General features: G+C 37.0%; 1 protein-coding gene across 5 annotated transcripts in view; it reads left to right on the plus strand.

Moving 5' to 3' along the window:
* The first annotated feature begins 15,314 nt into the window (after positions 1 to 15,314).
* The window catches only part of LOC306851013 (neural cell adhesion molecule 1-like), a 104,650-nt gene continuing 98,368 nt past the window's right edge, over positions 15,315 to 21,596 (plus strand). For all 5 annotated transcript variants that reach the window (XM_079387025.1, XM_079387026.1, XM_079387027.1 and 2 more), the window contains exon 1: positions 15,315 to 15,586. In XM_079387025.1, the coding sequence (XP_079243151.1) occupies positions 15,535 to 15,586 (52 nt within the window). In that variant the 5' untranslated portion in view covers positions 15,315 to 15,534. The remainder of the gene's footprint in view (positions 15,587 to 21,596) is intronic.

The following is a 21,596-nucleotide window of genomic DNA, read 5'->3' on the forward strand; positions in this document are numbered from 1 at the left end:
CTTATAACAGCTCAGAATGAAACTACTGTTGAGTTTTTCCAAAGGTCGTTTACTCTAAAAGAAAGAAAACATGCCTGAAAGAACATGAAAGAAATGTTTAAAATGGTTCTTATTCAGTGCTCAAGGCAATCATAACACGTCGGACAAAAGCTAAGCGCGCACAGTGGGCTTTATCATGCTTCTGCATCGCTCTGCAAGTCAAATGCTCTGGGTTATTTTAACAGAAACAAACGAAGACAGGTAGACAGAAAGAGTTTTCCTTTCGTCTCCACCAGGATACTTGTGGTTTTAAAATTCACTAGGGGAATCTCAGCCCCTCTGTCATTTTCAATTTGGCACAGTGTTGAGCATTAGGGGACTGCATGACAGATCAGCAAATGTTCGAATAGGCCATGTGAGGCTGCCATACTTAATGCGCCCAAGCACAGAATTTAATTTTCTCTTGGTAATGATCAAATTTGTCACATTATGTAATTATCTGAGAGCTGTCAAACTTTATGAAATGGGCAACCATGACATTTTGTGAGAAATTGCATAATTAGACCGCAATGTACGAGGCTTGCTCTGAGCAAACAGGTTTCTAAGGCATTTGAATGGTTTTGATATTTGGGTGGGTGGGCGCACTGTGTTCAGAAGAGAATTTCAATGCAGGTGGAATTTAATAATGCAGTAATACAGCTGACTTCTGTCATTTCTTCATAAGCTTTGCACTCATAGCTATTTGTAGAGCTGGAGTGTCATACCATGACATGCTACTTAGCTAAAAGTAACACAAAATAATTTTTATATATATTTAACGTTTGAATTTTTAATTGAGCAATTAGGGCTGGGCATTGAGGCAAATTTCACAATTGAATTTCAATTAACAAGCTTGCGACTCAATTCACGTGCAATTCAATTCTAATTCATTTGGATAAATAGCCAATCATGGAGAGTACTTTTTTTCAAGAAAAAAAAAGATCTAAAATAATACTGTAAATTATATAATAAACCCCCGTTAGTTGGTGCATTAATTTGTAAACAAACAATTAAATATATGTATGTATGTATGTGTGTGTGTGTGTGTGTGTGTGTGTGACCCTGAACCACAACACCAGTCCTAAGTCACTGGGGTATATTTGTAGCAATAGCCAAAAATACATTGTATGGGTCCAAATTATTTATTTTTCTTTTACAGATATTAAGTAAAGATCATGTTCCATGAAGAGAAATAAATTTCCTACTGTAAATATATCAAAACTTAATTTTGGATTAGTAATATGCATTGCTAAGAACTTCATTTGGACAACTTTAAAGGCGATTTTCCCAATATTTAGATTTTTTTGCACCCTCAGATTCCAGATTTTCAAATAATTGTATCTCGGTCAAATATTGTCCTATTTGAATCCAAAAATGTGCCCTTATGACTGGTTTTGTGGTCCAATATCACACAAGAGATCTGTCTTCCTGAATATCTTAATTCAATATGACCTTGTCTATTCACAGCCTTGCTGATGTCCAGAACAGCAGCACATTTAGGTGCTGTTGCGAGTTCAACTACAATTATTATACAAACAAGTAATTAGTATTGAGCAACTTCCATTTTACAAACTATGCATCCAGTTACTTTGTCCATTTTAATGTAAACTATTCGAAAATACGTCTGAACACATGATTCAATGACTCGCTTGTGAGAACAAAAGAGAGTTGTCGCTACCTACTGGCCTAACAATGGAACCTGCAAAAGGAATCACTGAAAAATACCTACCACTACTGACTGCTTGTCTGGAATGAGAATGGTTATTATACATTATGTATTCTGAGCAAACAAAAAATAGTTCCAAAAGAAATCACAACACGGTGTCACAACGCATTCTGTAATCACTCCACTCAAAATCCCAGTAGCCCCTCACTGCAGAACAAAGATCCAGGGGGCGGGGTTGGATCCTCATCTAGGGGGTGGAGGTTTAGGGGTGGAGATGGAAGGTTTAGGGATCAGGGGTGGAGACGGGTAGGTTTAGGTATATGTAAGGTGGGAGGAGTTGGATCTAGATCCAACCATGCCCCCTGGATCTTGTGTTCTGCAGTGAGGACCATCTCCAAAATCCACTTCTGGTTTTACTTTCGTCACTGATGAAAGAAAGCAGCTTCAATAAAACAAATGCTCTGAGTGATTGGAGGTAAAACTGCTCTTTTTTTCTTTCATATGTAGAATTCAATGAATAAGTTACTTCTTGACACAGTAGCTGATGAAGTGTATTGTGAATCTCTGAATCAATTCAAAATTCACTCGCTGCACATTGTTTTTGTCAACAAAACAAGATTTGTAAATGTTTTAAAGGTTTTATGAAACATATATCGAGTTTTATCTATCACTGCTAATAACCACAAAAGTAATATTGAACAAATACACAAGAAAAACATTCTTGTTACTAATAGCACTGGAAAAGAGTGATTCATCTCACAGTTCTCTGTTCTCTTTTTTTTCTTCCCTTTTTAACTTTTTGAATCTGACAGCTTCTCAGCTTCCAAGGCCTCATGGGATAGTAAAGTGTCCTCCTGTGGTTGCACATTTCAAAATCTCTTCGGATGCAGTACGTCACCCAGGTAATGTTCACCTACCGCTTTTTGCAAGTAGAGAAGTATACATATTTTGACAGGGGGGTTGACTGGTGGATGCCGTGAACAGGAGTTATACTGTACAAACACTGAAACATCCCTGTGCACTCTTTATACTCAGTTTGATTGTCCCTGCATTCAAACAACATGCCCAAACCAATTATTATAGATTATAACAAGTGCAAAAGTTCTTATTGTTGATTGAGTATTCAGCAGATGACCACCTTCTCCACCAGATAAAAGCTGGGACGGATATAAATAATTCCCTTTGATATTACCACCATCTCCGTCTGTCGTGCATTTTTCTTGATTGTGGTTTCATATGTCTCAGTTTTAATAGCCGTATTGTTTGATGAGCTGTCCCAGTTGGCACACGTGCATTATCTCTATAAAATAATTTCCTACTGATTCTCATTAGTATTTGTCTCCTCACCAGTGACATCAGAATGAACTATAATGTTGTATATTGCTAATACAGGTCCTTTTCAAAAAATTTGCATATTGTGATAAAGTTCATTATTTTCTGTAATGTACTGATAAACATTAGACTTTCATATATTTTAGATTCATTACAACACAACTGAAGTAGTTCAAGCCTTTTATTGTTTTAATATTGATGATTTTGGCATACAGCTCATGAAAACCCAAAATTCCTATTTCCAAAAATTTGCATATTTCATCCGACCAATAAAAGAAAAGTGTTTTTAATACAAAAAAAGTCAACCTTCAAATAATTATGTTCAGTTATGCACTCAATACTTGGTCGGGAATCCTTTTTGCAGAAATGACTGCTTCAATGCGGCGTGGCATGGAGGCAATCAGCCTGTGGCACTGCTGAGGTGTTATGGAGGCCCAGGATGCTTCGATAGCGGCCTTAAGCTCATCCAGAGTGTTGGGTCTTGCGTCTCTCAACTTTCTCTTCACAATCTCCCACAGATTCTCTATGGGGTTCAGGTCAGGAGAGTTGGCAGGCCAATTGAGCACAGTAATACCATGGTCAGTAAACCATTTACCAGTGGTTTTGGCACTGTGAGCAGGTGCCAGGTCGTGCTGAAAAATGAAATCTTCATCTCCATGAAGCTTTTCAGCAGATGGAAGCATGAAGTGCTCCAAAATCTCCTGATAGCTAGCTGCATTGACCCTGCCCTTGATAAAACACAGTGGACCAACACCAGCATCACTGACTGTGGGTACTTGACACTGGACTTCAGGCATTTTGGCATTTCCCTCTCCCCAGTCTTCCTCCAGACTCTGGCACCTTGATTTCCGAATGACATGCAAAATTTGCTTTCATCCGAAAAAAGTACTTTGGACCACTGAGCAACAGTCCAGTGCTGCTTCTCTGTTTTCCTGCACACGCCTGTACACGGTGGCTCTGGATGTTTCTACTCCAGACTCAGTCCACTGCTTCCGCAGGTCCCCCAAGGTCTGGAATCGGTCCTTCTCCACAATCTTCCTCAGGGTCCGGTCACCTCTTCTCATTGTGCTGCGTTTTCTGCCACACTTTTTCCTTCCCACAGACTTCCCACTGAGGTGCCTTGATACAGCACTCTGGGAACAGCCTATTCGTTCAGAAATTTCTTTCTGTGTCTTACCCTCTTGCTTGAGGGTGTCAATGATGGCCTTCTGGACAGCAGTCAGGTCGGCAGTCTTACCCATGATTGCGGTTTTGAGTAATGAACCAGGCTGGGAGTTTTTAAAAGCCTCAGGAATCTTTTGCAGGTGTTTAGAGTTAATTAGTTGATTCAGATGATTAGGGTAATAGCTCGTATAGAGAACCTTTTCATGATATGCTAATTTTTTGAAATAGGAATTTTGGGTTTTCATGAGCTGTATGCCAAAATCATCAATATTAAAACAATAAAAGGCTTGAACTACTTCAGTTGTGTTGTAATGAATCTAAAATATATGAAAGTCTAATGTTTATCAGTACATTACAGAAAATAATGAACTTTATCACAATATGCTAATTTTTTGAAGAGGACCTGTATAGGCTACTTATGGCCAGATATTTATTAAATATATATTTACATTAAAATGAAAAGGTTATATAAGAATGCTTTTCAACAAAACATATCTCTTTAGGCTAAACAATAATTAATAAATACATTAAATAATATAAAAAAATGTTTACTTCATGGACTCTTATAGTTTACTTCTGTTTCTTATAGAGATAACGTATCTATTGATATGACCTATTATATTCTCTTGTTATGAATTCCTAAAGGTTCTATACAGTGTTCTGCTGATTTAAATGAATTGTTCGCCAAAATGCTTGCTGAAAATGTTCTCACATTTAAGTAATCCAAGAAGCAGAAGAGTTCGTATGTTCATCAGAACAGATTTGGAGAAATTTAATATTACAGCACTTGCTCAACAATGGATCATCTGCAGTGAATGGGGGCCGTCAAAATGAGAGTCCAAACCGCAGATAAAAAGTAATATAATACACAAGCAATCCACATGACTCCAGTCCATCAATAAACATCTTGTGAAGTGAAAAGCTGTGCATTTGTGATAAATCCATCACTGGGAAGTTTTTAAACCATTGCAATATCTAATATTGCTTTCTGCAGAAAAAAGTTGTCTTGTCTGAATCACGAGAGAAATATGCACAGATCAAGCAATGTTTACAAGCGAAAACATTCCAAAACTGTTGCAAATAAATACGTCTGTGGATTTTGATGTGAGAGGACAACAGGAAATGGATGTTTTCATTGGAGGAAGCCTTATTATAGATTATGAACTCACATTTTGCCCACAATTGACCTTGTAAAATTAAACAACCTTTGGATTTCACTTCATAAGGCGTTAATAATGGGAATTATGTAAGGCTGCTATTCATTGACTATAGCTCAGCTTTCAACACTATAGTCCCCTTCAAGCTAGCTTCTAAACTCACAGACCTAGGCCTAAACTCCCCACTCTGTGACTGGATTCAAGACTTCCTCACCGGCAGACCTCAAGTGGTGAAAGTTGGCCAGTTCACCTCAAACTCCATCACTCTGAACGTAGGAGCCCCACAGGGCTGTGTCCTGAGTCCCCTGCTCTACTCTCTCTACTCTTATAGTTTACTTCTGTTTCTTATAGAAATAAAGTATCTATTTATCACAGCTCCACATCCATTATCAAATTCGCTGATGATACTGTGGATCTGGGCCTCATCTCCAACAACGATGAGACCGCATACTTGGATGAGGTAGAGAGACTCACATCATGGTGCCAGGACAACTGTCTCTCTCTGAACGTGAGCAAAACTAAAGAGCTGATCATGGACTTTAGGAAGAGACAGCAGCAGCCCTACACTCCTCTTATGATCAGTGGGACCCCTGTGGAGAGGATGAGTAACTTCAAGTACCTCGGTGTAAACATCTCCGAGAACCTGACTTGGACTACACACATCCAAACACAGGTTAAGAAAGCCAGGCAAAGACTGTACCATCTGCGACAGCTGAGGAAATTCAGGGTCTCACACAATCCTGAAAACTTTCTATTCAGGCACCATAGAAAGTGTATTGACTCAGTGCATCTCAGTGTGGTATGGAACCAGCTCCAATCAGGACTGCAAAGTACTACAGAGAGTTGTGCGCTTAGCTGAGCACATCTCAGGGTCTGCTCTCCCCTCTCTGCAGGACATCTACCTCAAACGCTGCAAAAATAGAGCTGTCAAAATCATTAAGGACTCTAATCACCCTGGTAACCGTCCATTCACTTTGCTTCCATCTGGTAAGCGCTTCCGTAGCCTGATGGCAAAAACTGAGAGACTTAGGAGGAGCTTCTTCCCCCAGGCCATCAGGCTCCTAAACTCTAACTCCATGTCATAACATCACATGACTCCATGTAAATATCACTATATCAATAAGCTTCAGAATTTTTCTCTACCTCGTATTGCTGTTATTTACATACCCTGTACAACTTTTTTGCACATTTTTTTTTGCACATTCCTCTTTATTACTATTTAAGTCAACAACATACTGACCTGCACATTTATATTTACATTTATATTTATATTTTTTTATCTTTTATTTTATTCTTTTATTTTTTTCTACTTTTCTTTTTCTTAATATTTGTATTCTATATAATTGCACTGTCATTGGAGCAGACCTGACTTACATTTCACTGCTGGTTATACTCTGTATAATTGTGTATGTGACAAATAAAAATCTTGAATCTCTTGAATCTTGAACAATGAACTGCAGTCACTTGTGGATTATTGTGATGTTTTATCAACTGTTTGGACTGTCATTCTGACGGCACCCATTCACTGAAGAGGATCTATTGGTGAGCAAGAGATGTAATGCTTCTCCAAAATTTAATTTAGACACAGAGGAAAGCCCAACAGGACCTGCCCTGTACAGTTTAAGAATCGGTAGCCATAGTAACGTTAGAGGACTATTATTTTGTTGAACAGACCCGAGCGACTACTGATGACGTCACATGCTCAGATTTGCTTGACCAATCGGCGGAAGGGGGCGTCTCAGGACTGCCCACATGTGGAAAACGAATTTTGAAGTCATTTATTCGTTTTATGCCTCTGAACTAAAAAACGAAAAATCAAGCCGAAATCTCGTTTTTTCGTTTTTTTCAAAAAAACGAAAAAACGTTTTCTCGTTTCTGCTTATTTCATTTCAAATTGGAAAACAAACTATCAAAACGTACACGGACCCTGACGGCACCCATTCACTGAAGAGGATCTATTGGTGAGCAAGAGATGTAATGCTTCTCCAAAATTTATCCAAATCCATTCCAAAGAAGACACAAACTCATAGAGACAACAACATATAGAACCTTTTCCTCTCAGACAGATTGATAAAAGTGAAATAAGAAATGTATTGTGCCACAATGCACAGACAGAATATTTACATAAAATAAAACATAAAAAAGCTCTAAGATGTCTAATTTAGCATGCACAGGGCATTTTGAATAAAACATTCTTTATAGCAGAAGTCTACCATCACATGCACCTGAATTCCCTTTATTTTTGTCCAGTTCCTCAGGCTGTGCTCTGTGCTCTTGTTCTGCAAACCATCAGAGAGGGCATTTTCAGTGCCCACAGAACAAATCAACAATCACATCAATATTCAGTGTTATTGAAGTGGTACGCCAGGGAGGTGCAAGTCATGCATATTTTTCCGTTTGTCCTTGTATCACTGAGCACAAATCTTGCAGCGCTTAGATTCTCATGGAACATGGAAGTGTAAAGGTCATGCGTGTCTGTGACCTTAACATGCATGTATTATTATTTTTATTACAAAGTGATTCTGAAATGAATTCTGTAGCATACTAGCAGAGGATGCTGCTTTGATGCTTTCACCATCCTGCCTGTGCAATCACTCTGTCTTAACAAGCTGCTTTGTGATTGGCTTAATTCTCCACATTTTCATCGCATCACATTGACATGCAAATGATCCAACTTCAGAAACACAAAACTAAAGGACTCTGTGTGAGCCCTCGGTGTGATTGCTCCAACACTTCTCTCTTGCTCTAAGCAAGTGCAATCCTCTCGCTGAAAAATCACCTAATTGCCATTTAAATGATCTGCAGCAAATTGAATCTGATACCCTCCAATTATGCGCATTGTCCCTATGCCCCCATGTTTGATTGCTCTTTGTATTCAACAGGTAGGACGACTCAAACAGGCATTCGTCGGTTTCTGACGGAAGACACTTAAAAGGGTTACATGAGCCGTTTGGTATACCAGGGTCACTTGAATTGCCAGATTGATCCCGGAGTGAGCTATCACAGTAATGAAATGTTTGTGTGTGCAAAGAAGTCAAGCAGAGAATTGAAAATTGATAAGAAGCTCATGACAAAAAGAGACGTGCATAGTAAAAGGCTTGTGAATACAAATTAATTGACTAGAGCTGAAGACTAGAGCTGAATCAAATACAGTATTCCTTCACTGACAAGCCTGGAATTACAACATGGTGGAGGATATTTGAGAGGACAACTGACAACTTCAGTAAAGGGTCCTTTGTTATTTTTTTACTTCAATCAACAGAAAATCTCTCAAGGACAAGCTGCTAAATTTGGTTTCTTGTTAATGGGTTGGCCATTATGAAATATCACGGCCAACTGTATTTTTATATTATTTTAGTCTCTCAAAGACTCAAGGTCACATACAAGAAAACATACAAATACCTTGAAAGTCTAAGTTTGACAAATAAATATATATAAATATATATATATATATAGCCTGTGTGTGTGTGTGTGTGTATATATATATATATATATACACAACACACACAATATATACACACACACACACACACACACATACTGTATGCCAAAGTTTGACTTAAAAAAGAATAAATTCAATGTCATAATATAATATAATATCCAAATCGCAAGGTATATAATATAATATAATATCCAAATCTCAAGGTCACTTACAAGAAAACATCTAGTTGCACTGAATAAGTGCATACTAGAAAGAACACACACACACACACACACACACACAGGAAGTACAGTATTGAAACATATGAATACACTTGAATTTTTTTATTAAAATGAATTTTATGTTCTTGTAAGGAAGTCAAAATGTCAAGGTTGTATTACGACGCTGAAATGAGTTAAAAGTCTAAAACGTCTTTTAAAAAGTGGCTATTTAGTGGTTTGGTGTCATGTTTATTATTATAACTATTTATTAAATAGAAAAAGAAGCAGTTAATCGGTTGTGCTGATAGCAAAATGAGAGAAACATGGTGAGAGAAAGAGAAACTCAGGTGGCTCCAGCACAATACCATGGTCCTGCCAGGTCATGAAAAATACGCTTTATAAAAATCAGCGTGTATGTGTGTATTCAGCACTGTTCTGGAAGAAATGAGTCAGATAGCTTGGTGTTATGCAGGATATAAACGGACACGGCAAATAAAAGATTCATATTCAGGGATAATTTGAAATAAAATAATAATAATAAGGTGGAGCTCTGCACACAGTATGGCAGAAAGCCATAAAAAAGCCAGAAAGCAGCTCTACAGGAAATTAAGTTTCCACAATATATTTATATATTGCAGAACCTTAATATATTTCACTTATGGCAAAATTTGGTAATTCTGTATGTTGCCTGAGCGTTGGCATCCTCTGAGGTCCTCTGAGGGGTTGGCATCATCTTTTCTCAGGTGTTCGGTCATCTCAGATCATTTAAGGATCTTAAGGGTTGGATCCAGACTGAAGCTTCTGTAATTCCAGAAACAGAGAAACAAAGGGAAATGAACGTACAGTATGCCAGCTACCTACAGCCTTATTGTTTACTGTGTCTGAAATTGAACACTATCAGGTTCAAGCAAAAGATCTATTTCAGCTTTGTGTACAAATGTGAGAACGGTGTGCTTTCTATTATAGTTTTTTCTTTTCTTTTCTTTTTTGGCTTTGTTATTTTGATTTTGCTCAAAGCAACATCTATCGGGCAAAAATGGGGAATTGGTCTTCCGTGTGGGAATGAGAATGGAGACTAAGATGCCGGAAATGAAAAGTGAATGTTCCATCTACCTCTCTGCTGCTTTCATATAGAGTACTACACAATCAATAACAAAGAACAAAAAAAACATCATTCTTCAAAGAATGGTTCATTCTCTTTGAACATTGACGTTATTGGGCTCAGAAGAAGTTTGATACAGCTCATGAATGAATCATCACATGCTTAGATGTGACCATAGTAGCAGATGTAATGTGATGTTATCTCATCTTTTTAAACTACTACTCACTGCTGTGTGTGTGCACTTGGATGGGTTAAACGCAGAGCACCAATTTCGAGTATGGGTCACCATACTTGACAATACGTCACGACTTTAAAGAAAACGCAATGCTTCCAGGCCATTCAGGTCATCTGCGATTGATACTTTCACGTTAATGTGTGGGGTGTGTTTGCATCTCAAAAACAGAATTCACTAGCCTATCAATTCTATACAGTTACCCCAATGGGAACATGTGACCTTAAATAAAAGTACTTGAAAACGCTGGCGTGATACGCAAACAAAGAGCAGACAGGTTTATTGTTAACATGTTTACGTGTTTGTGCGCGTTAAACCTTTTGTCATGGAAAATCGAGGCTATATAAATGCAAACTACGACTCGCAAGCCTTTTATGTGACAATCTTTTGTCAAGCAAACCACACTACAGACTTTAATTTGCATTATGGGGAAAAGTCAAGTAACCATAATCAAACTAAAATAGTTTATTCCAATTTGCTTTTTTGAATCAAGGCATTTAGAGCCATGTAATGGATTCTGTTGTTTTGGTTCATTTTTTATTAGACAGTCATCTTGCCGCTACATCCAATGGCAGTAATTCAACTCTCTCTCATTTGTCACAGTGGGGCGATTCTTCTCCGGAAAACATCATTACATTAGGCGTTTATCTCTACAAACAGGGGAATTTATTAGCTTGAAAATGAAAATGACTGCAAGATATTTGTGCTCAGAACATACAGGAAATCCAAAGAATCTGGAAACTGTTTACAATTAAAAGTAGCTCCAATTATGATTATCATAAATAATGTACATGTCTGAAATGCTAATGTATGTGTAATGTGTGCTGGGGTGTAAAGGGGGTTACGCGCCAGCTGCATTGAATTATACTCTGTCACCTCAGTTCCTGATACTATAGGAAGAAGTCAATGAACGCTACACAAATGGCAAACAAACAAAATGCAGATAGCCTATAGGCCTTTTTATGGCAAAGTTAAGTAAGCTCGGGAAAAAAACGAACAAAGCTTTATTATTATTTTGCCTGTTAAAAATTATTTAAACAAGCCTAAAATGGTTTAAGATGGTCTTCCCCTTGCTGACAAAAACATCTAAAACTAGTCTAAGCTGGTTGGATGGTTTTAGCTGGTCTTCCAGCCTGGTCATAGCTGGTTTGCAGGCTGATTTTGAGGGGTTTTGACCACTTCTTTAGCTGCCCAGGCTAGTCTTAGCTGTTCAAGCAGGGAGACCAACTGACCAATCAACTATAACCAGCTTGGCTGAGCTGGAAGACAAGCTAAAACCAGCTGCTTCCAGCTTAAACTGACCAGCCAACTAGCTGTTTTTTTTTTCAGCAGAGCCATCTTAGCCTAAAAATAGTACTAAAACCTTCTAAAAGTAGACAGTAGACCAATTAAGGAAAAAATAAGGAAAGGAAAGGAAAGGAAAGGAAAGGAAAGGAAAGGAAAGGAAAGGAAAGGAAAGGAAAGGAAAGGACTTGTAGCCAAGTATGGTGACCCATACTCTGAATTTGTGCTCTGCCTTTAACCCATCCAAGTGCGCACACACAGCAGTGAGTGGGGAGCAAACGTGCACACACACACATGCGCGCGTGCACACACACACACACACACACACAGAGCAGTGGGCGGTTACACTTTATTTTGATAGTCCACTTTAGACATTCTACTAACTACAAGTAACTTTGTAACTACATGTCAATTAATTCTCAGTAATTTGCAACTACATATCTACTAACTCTCAGAGTAGACTGTTAGGGTTGGTAGAATAAGTTGACATATACTTGCAAAGTTTCTCATAGTCAGTATGTTGTATGTTGTGGACCAATCAAAATAAAGTGTTAGAAGATATTAAGCCGACAGTCTACTAATACTCTAATGACTGCTAGTTGATATCTAGTTGCAAGGTTACTTACTGTAAGTATAATGTCTAAAGTGGACTATCGAAATAAAGTGTTACCCAGTATTTTGCATCGCAGAAGTAAGCTATTTCCTGTAAATGTATTAGACTTCTGTTTCATTAGCTGCTATAGTAAATAACTCGAAGAATGATGGTGCAGTAACCAGTAACCAAACCAAACCAAACCAATGTATTCATGATTATGATAACATTTGCAATATCAAGCAGCATATATGAGCTATTTTTGTACAAGTGAAAATGGATGACAGCCTAAAGGACCAAATATTAGGCTACTACCGTACCCATAAGCTGGATATGTTTTTTTTTTTATAAAGAATTATTTAAAAGAATGCTGTTTAAATATAAATTATTAAATGTTAATTAATGTGAAAATAATTATTACGTGCTGCCAAGCACAACCCAAGGGAGAGTATGTTACTGTTCTTTTACTGTTCAGTAGGCTCTGATACTGATAAGACAGATTGTTTATCTGGGACGTGAGAATCTGTTGAGATTTGCAATCAATATTGTTGCCCATTCTCAAGAAAATCTTTCAGTTCTTCTCGTGCTCTTGTAAACTAACCAATCAAAGTTTTCATGCTCTATATACACAGCTTTCTATAGCTATAAGAGCAAGACCTCACTCTGAACTTTGAATACGTTACACGTCTGTCCTCTACAGGAAAATATACCAAACTGCAGGCTCGTGCGTGCAAATACATTGTCTGACCAGCAGATGTCAGAAGATACAAACAATTAATCATTCAGCGCTTTCACCCCTTTTCTCTATACCAATCGCATGATTAATAATTTGAGAAAAGACCTCGCAGGAGAAGGAAATTAGGCTACTTGTGTTAGAATAACTGTCAGACGCAGAAAGTAAATTATTAGTGTAGGAATGGGCATATTAAGCGTGACAGTGATGAATGATATTGTCAACACTCATTTTCTTGCCCAGACATGGAATGTGAGCTCCTATTCTCTTACTTGAGGACTCATCAAACAAAACTTTGGCAGAAAGGCATTTCCCTTAGCTGTTAGTGCCATCTGTACAGCTCTTGCCAGCTTCTCTGTGGAAACACAAATAGAAGAGTTCCCAAACTTATTGTTTTTAAACTACAAGACTACCCTGAGAAAAAAGGGTTAGGCCTAATCGTTTTTTAATTAAATTAATTTACCACATTTTTCCAATGTACCATCCAATATAATTAATTTTGCCATTTAATTTCAATATGCAATGGTGTTGGGGGTAATGCATTACAAGTAACGCAAGTTACGTAATCACGTTACTTTTTCTAGTAACTAGTAATGTATTACTTTTAAATAAACAATGAAATATGAGTTACTTTTTCAAATATGTAATGCAAGTTACTTATTAGAGAAATTGGAGGCACTTCATTCAGCCTGAGGCTTAATTTCACTTTCGCTGAGAAAGAGCTTTTAATGTTGCCAAAAAAATTATTAACTTTTGGGTTTTTTGTTATAAAAAATAAATAAGCAAGCCCAGTCCAGGTGACCAAAAGTAACATAAAAGTAACACAATGCATTACTTTCCATAAAGAGTAACTAAACAACTCAGTTACTTTTTATGGAGTAACACAATATTGTAATGCATTACTTTTAAAAGTAACTTTCCTTATCATTGTAAAAGGAACCATAGCAAATCCAATGCATGTCTAATGCAGGTTTTTTTTTTAACAGTAAGTATCAAAGTACTTTGTTTGGCTTAAACTGCAAAAATAGAACAATTGCATATTAATACGCCAAAAATGAAAGAAACTGCTGTGAACTGTCGATGTTTCAGACAGTTTTGACGGTTATTACCACAGATCTGGATGACAGAAAGAGTATATCATCTTATTTGCAGGCAGATGGAAATTTGGGAGGAAGAAAATATAGGCACACCTATTGAATTCTATGGTGTACAAAGAAACAATCACAATGGCACAGAAACCACACAAAGAAGGTTACTATACCATGCAAGATGTCTCAAATGACAATGACACCCGCTTTTAATGACATGATTGCTCGTGGTGGTAATTTGATAGCCTTTGAGATCTTTACTAACAATGTAACATTGTCCAGGAATTGTACTCAAATTATGCTCTAGTGATGATAGCCAAAATGAAGAAGATGCAGATAATGATGATGAACTATTTTCTTTCATTTCGCCTCTTCCAGGTTCTTTCCCATACATTTATTTTATTTTGGTGTCTTTACACTGCAAAAAAATGGCATCTAAAACACAGAATTGTTTACACAGAAATTGCCATTGCAAAATTATAACATGATATTGTGAATTTATAAATATGAAAAATAAATCAAATTTGAGATTATAAATAATTTATTGGTGTAATATATCAATTGAATGCGACAGTTTAGATCTGCCTTCCTCAACTGTGAAAAGGCACCTTTGTGAAGACAATAACAATAAAGCCAGTTCTCACTCAAACTAAAACAGTAACCCGTCGTAATATTCTCCTCTTCATGTTGTCACAAAAATGAACATTAGCCTACCCTTACGGAAATGTAACATGGTTTTATTGTAGTAAAAGTGTAGTAACCATGGTTTTTGGCGAATTGATTACTATTCGTATAACCACATATAAGGCTAGTGTAGCAAACCCGTGGTTTTTGTGTTTTGTGGTTACCAGTTTGTTTGTTTTTTGTAGTAAAACCATGGTTAATTTTCGTAAGGGTAGGGATTGAGTCACCATTCACTCGCGTTGTATCCTTCTCCACACAATAACAGGGAATGGTGACCGAATGTAACATTCTGCGTAATATCTCCAGTTTTGTTGCGCAAAAGAAGGAACATTTTACAGATCTGAAACAACATGACAGTGGGAAAATAGTGACAGAATGTTCACCCTTTTATGAACTATCCCTTTAAATATCTGAGTCTAATTAAACGTACCAGAATATGAAACAGATTTGTTTATATTGATTTCCCATCCCATTCCTTATACTCTGGGCAGTCCAGGTGTATATGGTGGTCGTATTTAGTTTCCAGGTTGGGTTCAGTGTATTATTTGATCATATCGTTGTGTTTCCTCAGAGGCGGATTAATTCGCGTGCATCTTGAAGCCTCGTGTGCACGCGCTCTTGCCTCTCACAGTCTCAGCGCGCGACATATGGGCACGCGAAATTAAACCGCAACAATATCAATACTGTCCAACGATCAGGATCCTCGTCCACATTCGCATCCAGTCCAGAAAACTTCGTGGGAACTTCGCAGGCATAATTTTACGGATTACGAATTCTTCATATTAAGCACGGAAGACAATAATAAACCGTAAACACACTGTGTTTCATAAAGGGATTGCAATGTTTCCGACCAACGCGATAATCTTGGTGCTTCTTTTCTTTGGCTGCGCAGGTAAGATCGCGTTCAAGAGCTATGGAATAACCTCACACGAAATATAAACAGTTATATAATGAAGGGTAGGGTTTTGTGCATTTTTCTGATTTGCATGCTACTTTTATGGGCAGTGATGTAGTGTCGGTGGCAGGTGCATCTGTGGACCTGTTTGAATTCTGCTGTGCTCATTGATCAACACTGTTGCATACAGTTTGTGAGAGGCTATGCGCTGTTTACAATAATGCATGCCAGATAACCTAAGCATCCTTATAATACAGTTTATAGGGACTGCTGTGAGCTAATTTGCTAGGCTAGATCCAGTGGGGTTTGATAATGGAACCTGTCCTTTAACTAGACAGGATTATCTGAGCTAATATTATAAACAGCCTCTGTAAAATAGCAGAAAGAATCGCATTGATTTCCATTGATCCGCAGTAAATCCTTATGGGACAGTGGTGGGATGGATTTCTTGGCAATCCACCTGCTGCACGAGTCGAGAAAGATCCAATCAGCGAGTTTGGGCTGGAACTGTCTGTGATGTATTTAACCTGTTTTGTGTATTACCTCACAGGCAACACGGAATCCTAAGTACATTGAAGTTATAAAGGGTGTTATCAAAGTCGTTTATATAAATGTATGGCTGATTTACATTGCTTTTGTATGTAAATTAATCCATTTATTTATTGTGTTTATAAATGTTTGCACTTAAAAATGTATCAAGTGCACCTGTCTAGAGTTTAATATATATATACGTGTAAATAAAGCTCTGTAAAAACTTTACACACACACACACACACACACACACACACACACACACATATATATATAAAATATATATATAAAGTTTTTACAGAGCTTTATTTACACATTTTTAGATGATCAATACTTTGCACGTTGAACTTCTGAATGTCTGTTCAGTAATTAGTATGTAACACATTGACATTATTTTAATTGGGTAACAAAAAGCAGTTGCACACTTTAAAATGCTCTGCACCAATAAAATTAGCAATCAATTTCTGTTTTATTACCAAATCACATGTAATAGCAATTAATTGAACTAAGACTGGAAAGTTATACTTAATATCTTGCAATTTCAGGGCACGTGTGTTCCTGATCATGATGAATGATTGGATACGCTTAGTCTTAAAGTCCGTGTAAAGAGAATTCTGAGAATTGTTTCTAAACACATTACAAATGTTAGAAATGTATTGCTGAAACACACTACAAATACTCTGAACTATGTAGTACTGAATTGTGTAGTTAAACCCTTAAACAGTTTTTAACCAATTCTGTGTTCAGGATTTTTTGGGGCGGGGCTAAAACGGTGGCTCGATGACGCAATGGAGCCACAGAGCGTGGCCCCGCCCCTAACACTATGTTGAGAGGTCAAGTTCTTAGTTTTGTCTTTTTGAATGTCTGTGATGTATATAGCCTACAAATTCTAGGCAGGGACGGTTCCAGGGTGAATGGATACCCGGGTCTTAGCCCAGACACATCAATATGTGGCAGAATACATACAATTTAAAAACATGGAGCGTTCGCAATTCGCATCTGGAAACGCGAGCTTTACTGCTTTCTCTTCTTTCAAAGCGCACCGGATCTTGTGCTCTCGTGATGTTTGCCGTTGAGCGCGCATCTACAATTAAATAATGAACAAGCACGCTCAAACATATATGGCTGTATAAATCCAATTAAGCTACTAGGTAGTAGCAGTAGCATCCATTCAGGTTGTAGCGGCCCAGCGGTATTTGACAGATGAGAGAGACGGCTGCTTTCCCACGAGTGGGCGTGGTTTCAGCGCCAACAGCGGACACGCCCCCAGCGTTTGAGAGCAGAGAGTCCTGCTTATTTTTCAAAGAATTTGATAACTTATTATTTAATTACTTGGTGGTTTTTTTTATCATTCAAATTTAGCTGTGTGGTTAATAACAAATTTTTCTGTTGTGTGATAAACTCAGAACACAATTTAATATCACTTTACACAGACTTTAAATACTGCATTGATGCTGTATTAGAGATACTGTGGACTCTGTGCATTAAGGGCACTGACTATTGCCATTAGACCTGGGACAGTCCTACACATTTACTTCCTGTGTGGCGTGCATGTGCTCACAAGTGGCCAAGACCACAAGTGTGGTTATTGGGACAGACCCTAATTTTCCATGGATTCCCTATGGAATTTCCTGTGGGCTTTTAGCGTTTTGAATTTAATGAGCGAAATAAAATCAGTGGTTAACATTACTTAAAGAGACTTCCTTATTGTGTTCTACCACACATAAATAATGTTCTATTTCTCAAACGTGAAGCGACTGTGTTGTGTTTCTACAAAAATAAGTCACTACTAAAACTTGTCTCTGATTTGTCAAGCATGCAAACTCATCCCTAGTAGCTGTAGTCCTTAAGTAGCAACGTTTTAACAAGTTATGTTTAACTGATTTGAAAATTTGTATTTGTATAATGGTAATTTATGGTGTAGAAGAAAACATGAAAGTCTCTTAAAGTAATGTGAAACTTTTTTATTCATATACCAATACTCTCTCTTGGCTTTTAGGACAGCAGCTCTATTGATGAAACCCTTAACGGGTGACGATGTGGACACATTAGCAAAACTGCAAAGAAAATTTGCAGGCAAAGTTGGCAAGATCTTACTCCTTTAAAAATCAAGTAGCTTTATATTGGTCAGCGTGTCAAATTCCCATGTTCAGAGTTAAACAAACTTAAAAACGATGCAAAATTTGTGCGTGGACATGTTTTGCCTCACGTGTCCCTCATGTTAAACTGAGATGACTGCATTTTGCCCACAGAATTTTACCAAGCAACAGTAAATGTGGTGCACATTTAGTTCACCTTGTGTTAATGTAATTCCCAACCCATAAAACGTTTGTTTGAAATACAGATGAAGATGTATTTAATGAAACCTGTAAGAATTCTGTCCCTTCATTGATACAATTGCTTTACACAATGAACAAATGTAATTTAGGGTTTTATTCATATATGAATATTGATCATACATAGGGCTCATCAAATATGGTAAAAGAGCAAGCGTTTCTGCTTGATGTGCAAGATCAAACCTCATTAGCTATCTCAATCCAAAACATATTTTCATTAACATGTGCCTTTATGTATTCTGAACAAAACTTCAGAGTATGCACAGTTCACCGGTCACAGAACCGGAGAATATATACTGCTATAATGCCACTGGAGCTACCGTGAATATAATTGGAATTTTTGTTTTGTTGACATAGCTAAACGGAAAGCTGACAAATGTTTTAGAATGTCTTATGAATGGTTTAGCAGATATTTAGTATATAGTCAGTCTCCTCCACTAACCAGTTCATAAGAACGCTGCACATGTGGAATATTTTTTTCTAAACCTGATTAAGAAGATAAGACATTCAAGCATTTACATGCTTGTTTTTCCCCTATTGATCTGATTGTTTCAGGTTTACACCAACCCTTTCTATCTGATCTAAATTTAATTCAGATCGAACCCAGTCAGATTGATTCAGGTGTTTACATGAAGGCTTTTCAATCCAATTGAGCCATCAATCTGATCACTTATGGATTGGGTGGATGTAAACATAGGGTGAGTGTGTTTCTGAAGAAGACTTGGATTGCTTGATTCATCCAGATCTTTACTTTTAAATGCCTGAAAGTCCTGGTTGTGTGGATTTCAGCAGATAGACAAAGAGGATGAAAGAATAAAAATATAATTGTTTGTGTTTCAAAGATGAACAAAAGTCTCATGGTTTTGGAATAACATTAGGGTGAGCAAGTGACAACACAATTATCATGTTGGGTCTTTAAAGAGATTGATTACCTGTGCGATTTGTTTGTATACTTGCACCCCACTGTAACAATTAAGAACTAGAATTAAATTTTCCAGAATTGCCTCTTCAAAACTCACTACCACAGTGCCCTGGGCGATGTGGGAGGTTGCCAGGGCTTGCTATGTGGTTCCTAAGGTATTCTGGGTGGTTGCTATGTGGCTGTTCAGTAGTTCAAGTCAAAACAAAAGACCACCCCAAGTCTCAGTGATATTCTGCTCCCTATAGACCATTTCAAGGACGTAAACAATAACAAAGGCGTTGGAATGTTACTGCGCATATCTGGTCCTGAAGCATTTCCGGTAGCATCATTTTTAAATCTCATATCTGTCAAAACCTACACCGCATACTTTTTAAGTCTAGCGAAAACGCAAGTTAGGTATTAAAAAAAAATAAATAGAATTACTCTTTAAATATGACTGAGGTGCATTAAACGTAGTCTTCCGGACAGCTACCGTGTTTTGCATTAACCTTCATTAGTTTTTTTTTTTTTAAAGATAAAAGTATAGCCTACATGCAGATTAATAAATGCACACACACTACAGGGTATATATCTATTATACCCTATATATGTGGGTATGTATGTTTTTATGCACATTTACTGTAAACACACATACAGGTGAACTATTTACTATTTTTTAATGTTTTTGAAATAAGTCCAATGCTCATCAAGCCTGCATTTAATTTATCAAAAATATAGACAAAAACTGTAATATTTTGAAATATTACAATTTAAAATAATGCCTTTCTATTTGATCAAATCTGGATTTTCAACATAATTACGCCAGTCTTTAGTGTCACATGATCCTTCAGAAATCATTCTAATATGCTGGTTTACTATCAGTGTTGGAAAGCAGTAGTGCTGCTTAATATTTCTTTATAAACTGAGATAATTTTAGTATTCTTTGAATAAAAGAACAGCATTTATTTTATTTATAATAGAAATGTTTTGTAACAACATGCACTACTGTTCAAAAATGTGGTGTCAGTATTTATTTATTTTTTTTAAAGAATATGGATACATTTATTCAGCAAGGATGCTAATTTTTCACTGACAATAACCAAATATCAAATCAGCACATTAGAATGATTTCTGAAGGATCATGTGACACTTAAGACTGGAGTAATGGCTGATCAAAATCCAGCTTTGCATCACAGAAATAAATATAAAGAATATAAAACAGAAAACGATTATTTTAAATTGTAATATTTCACAATGTTACTGATTTTGTCTGTATTTTTGACCAAATAAATGGAGGCTTGATGACCATAAGAGACTTTTTTCAAAAACATCAAAAATAGTAATGTGTCCAGACATTTGACCAGTACTGCATATAAACAAAAGACAGACTTTTTCCAGCAAATTTATTAACATGATCAATATCAAAAGCAGCAGGCTGACCATGAGCAGCTTTGAGTACTACATTGCATTTCATCCTCTAGTTCTCAAACACATCTGGGTGTTCATATGGTCACATGTGGTTTGGCACTGTCCTGTTTCCCTGTAGCACTCACTGTCTTAGGTGTCTTACATTACAGATGATGGCTTTCCTAAAGACAGTAAAACAATTATTTAATGCACAACATTTACAAATAATACTATTATTGTTTAATACATCAGTACATGTTGGAATTACCATTAGACAAGCATAAGTGATGAAAAATGTTTACCGTTAACTTTTGTAAACTACTGCAGTTAACCGTTTCACTATTCAACATTCAAGTTTAGAGAAACATTTCTATAACGTGTTCCTCACTGCATTTATCTGCTGACAAGACAGCTAGACAACTAATGAGAACTCATTTAATTATAGCCCACATAACGCTTGCAATAAAACGGAAATAAAAGCTTGGCCTTTTTCATTAAACAAGAATCAAAATGCGAGGCGCATATGTAAACAATGACGAAAACACAATGCTGCATCATACTTGAAGAGTTAACGTAAAGAAATACAAAGAATCAAATGGAAAAAACAAGAACTTGTCCTTACCTGAATGGAAATGTGTGCTGTATATCCTAGAGCTGCTAGTGTCTATTCTGCTTCTCGCTTCACTGCTGCAATCCAGGCGCATTTCTCGGACATCAAAACCCTTTAATTTCTGATTATTTATAAATTAATGTTAGTTCCAGGCCAGAGGGGGAGCAATGAGCAACAAGGATCTAATTTTAATTTTGACATTTTAAACAGCAGAATTAAATA

Source organism: Barbus barbus (assembly GCF_936440315.1).
Source record: "Barbus barbus genome assembly, chromosome: 31".
Taxonomy (NCBI): Eukaryota; Metazoa; Chordata; class Actinopteri; order Cypriniformes; family Cyprinidae; genus Barbus; species Barbus barbus.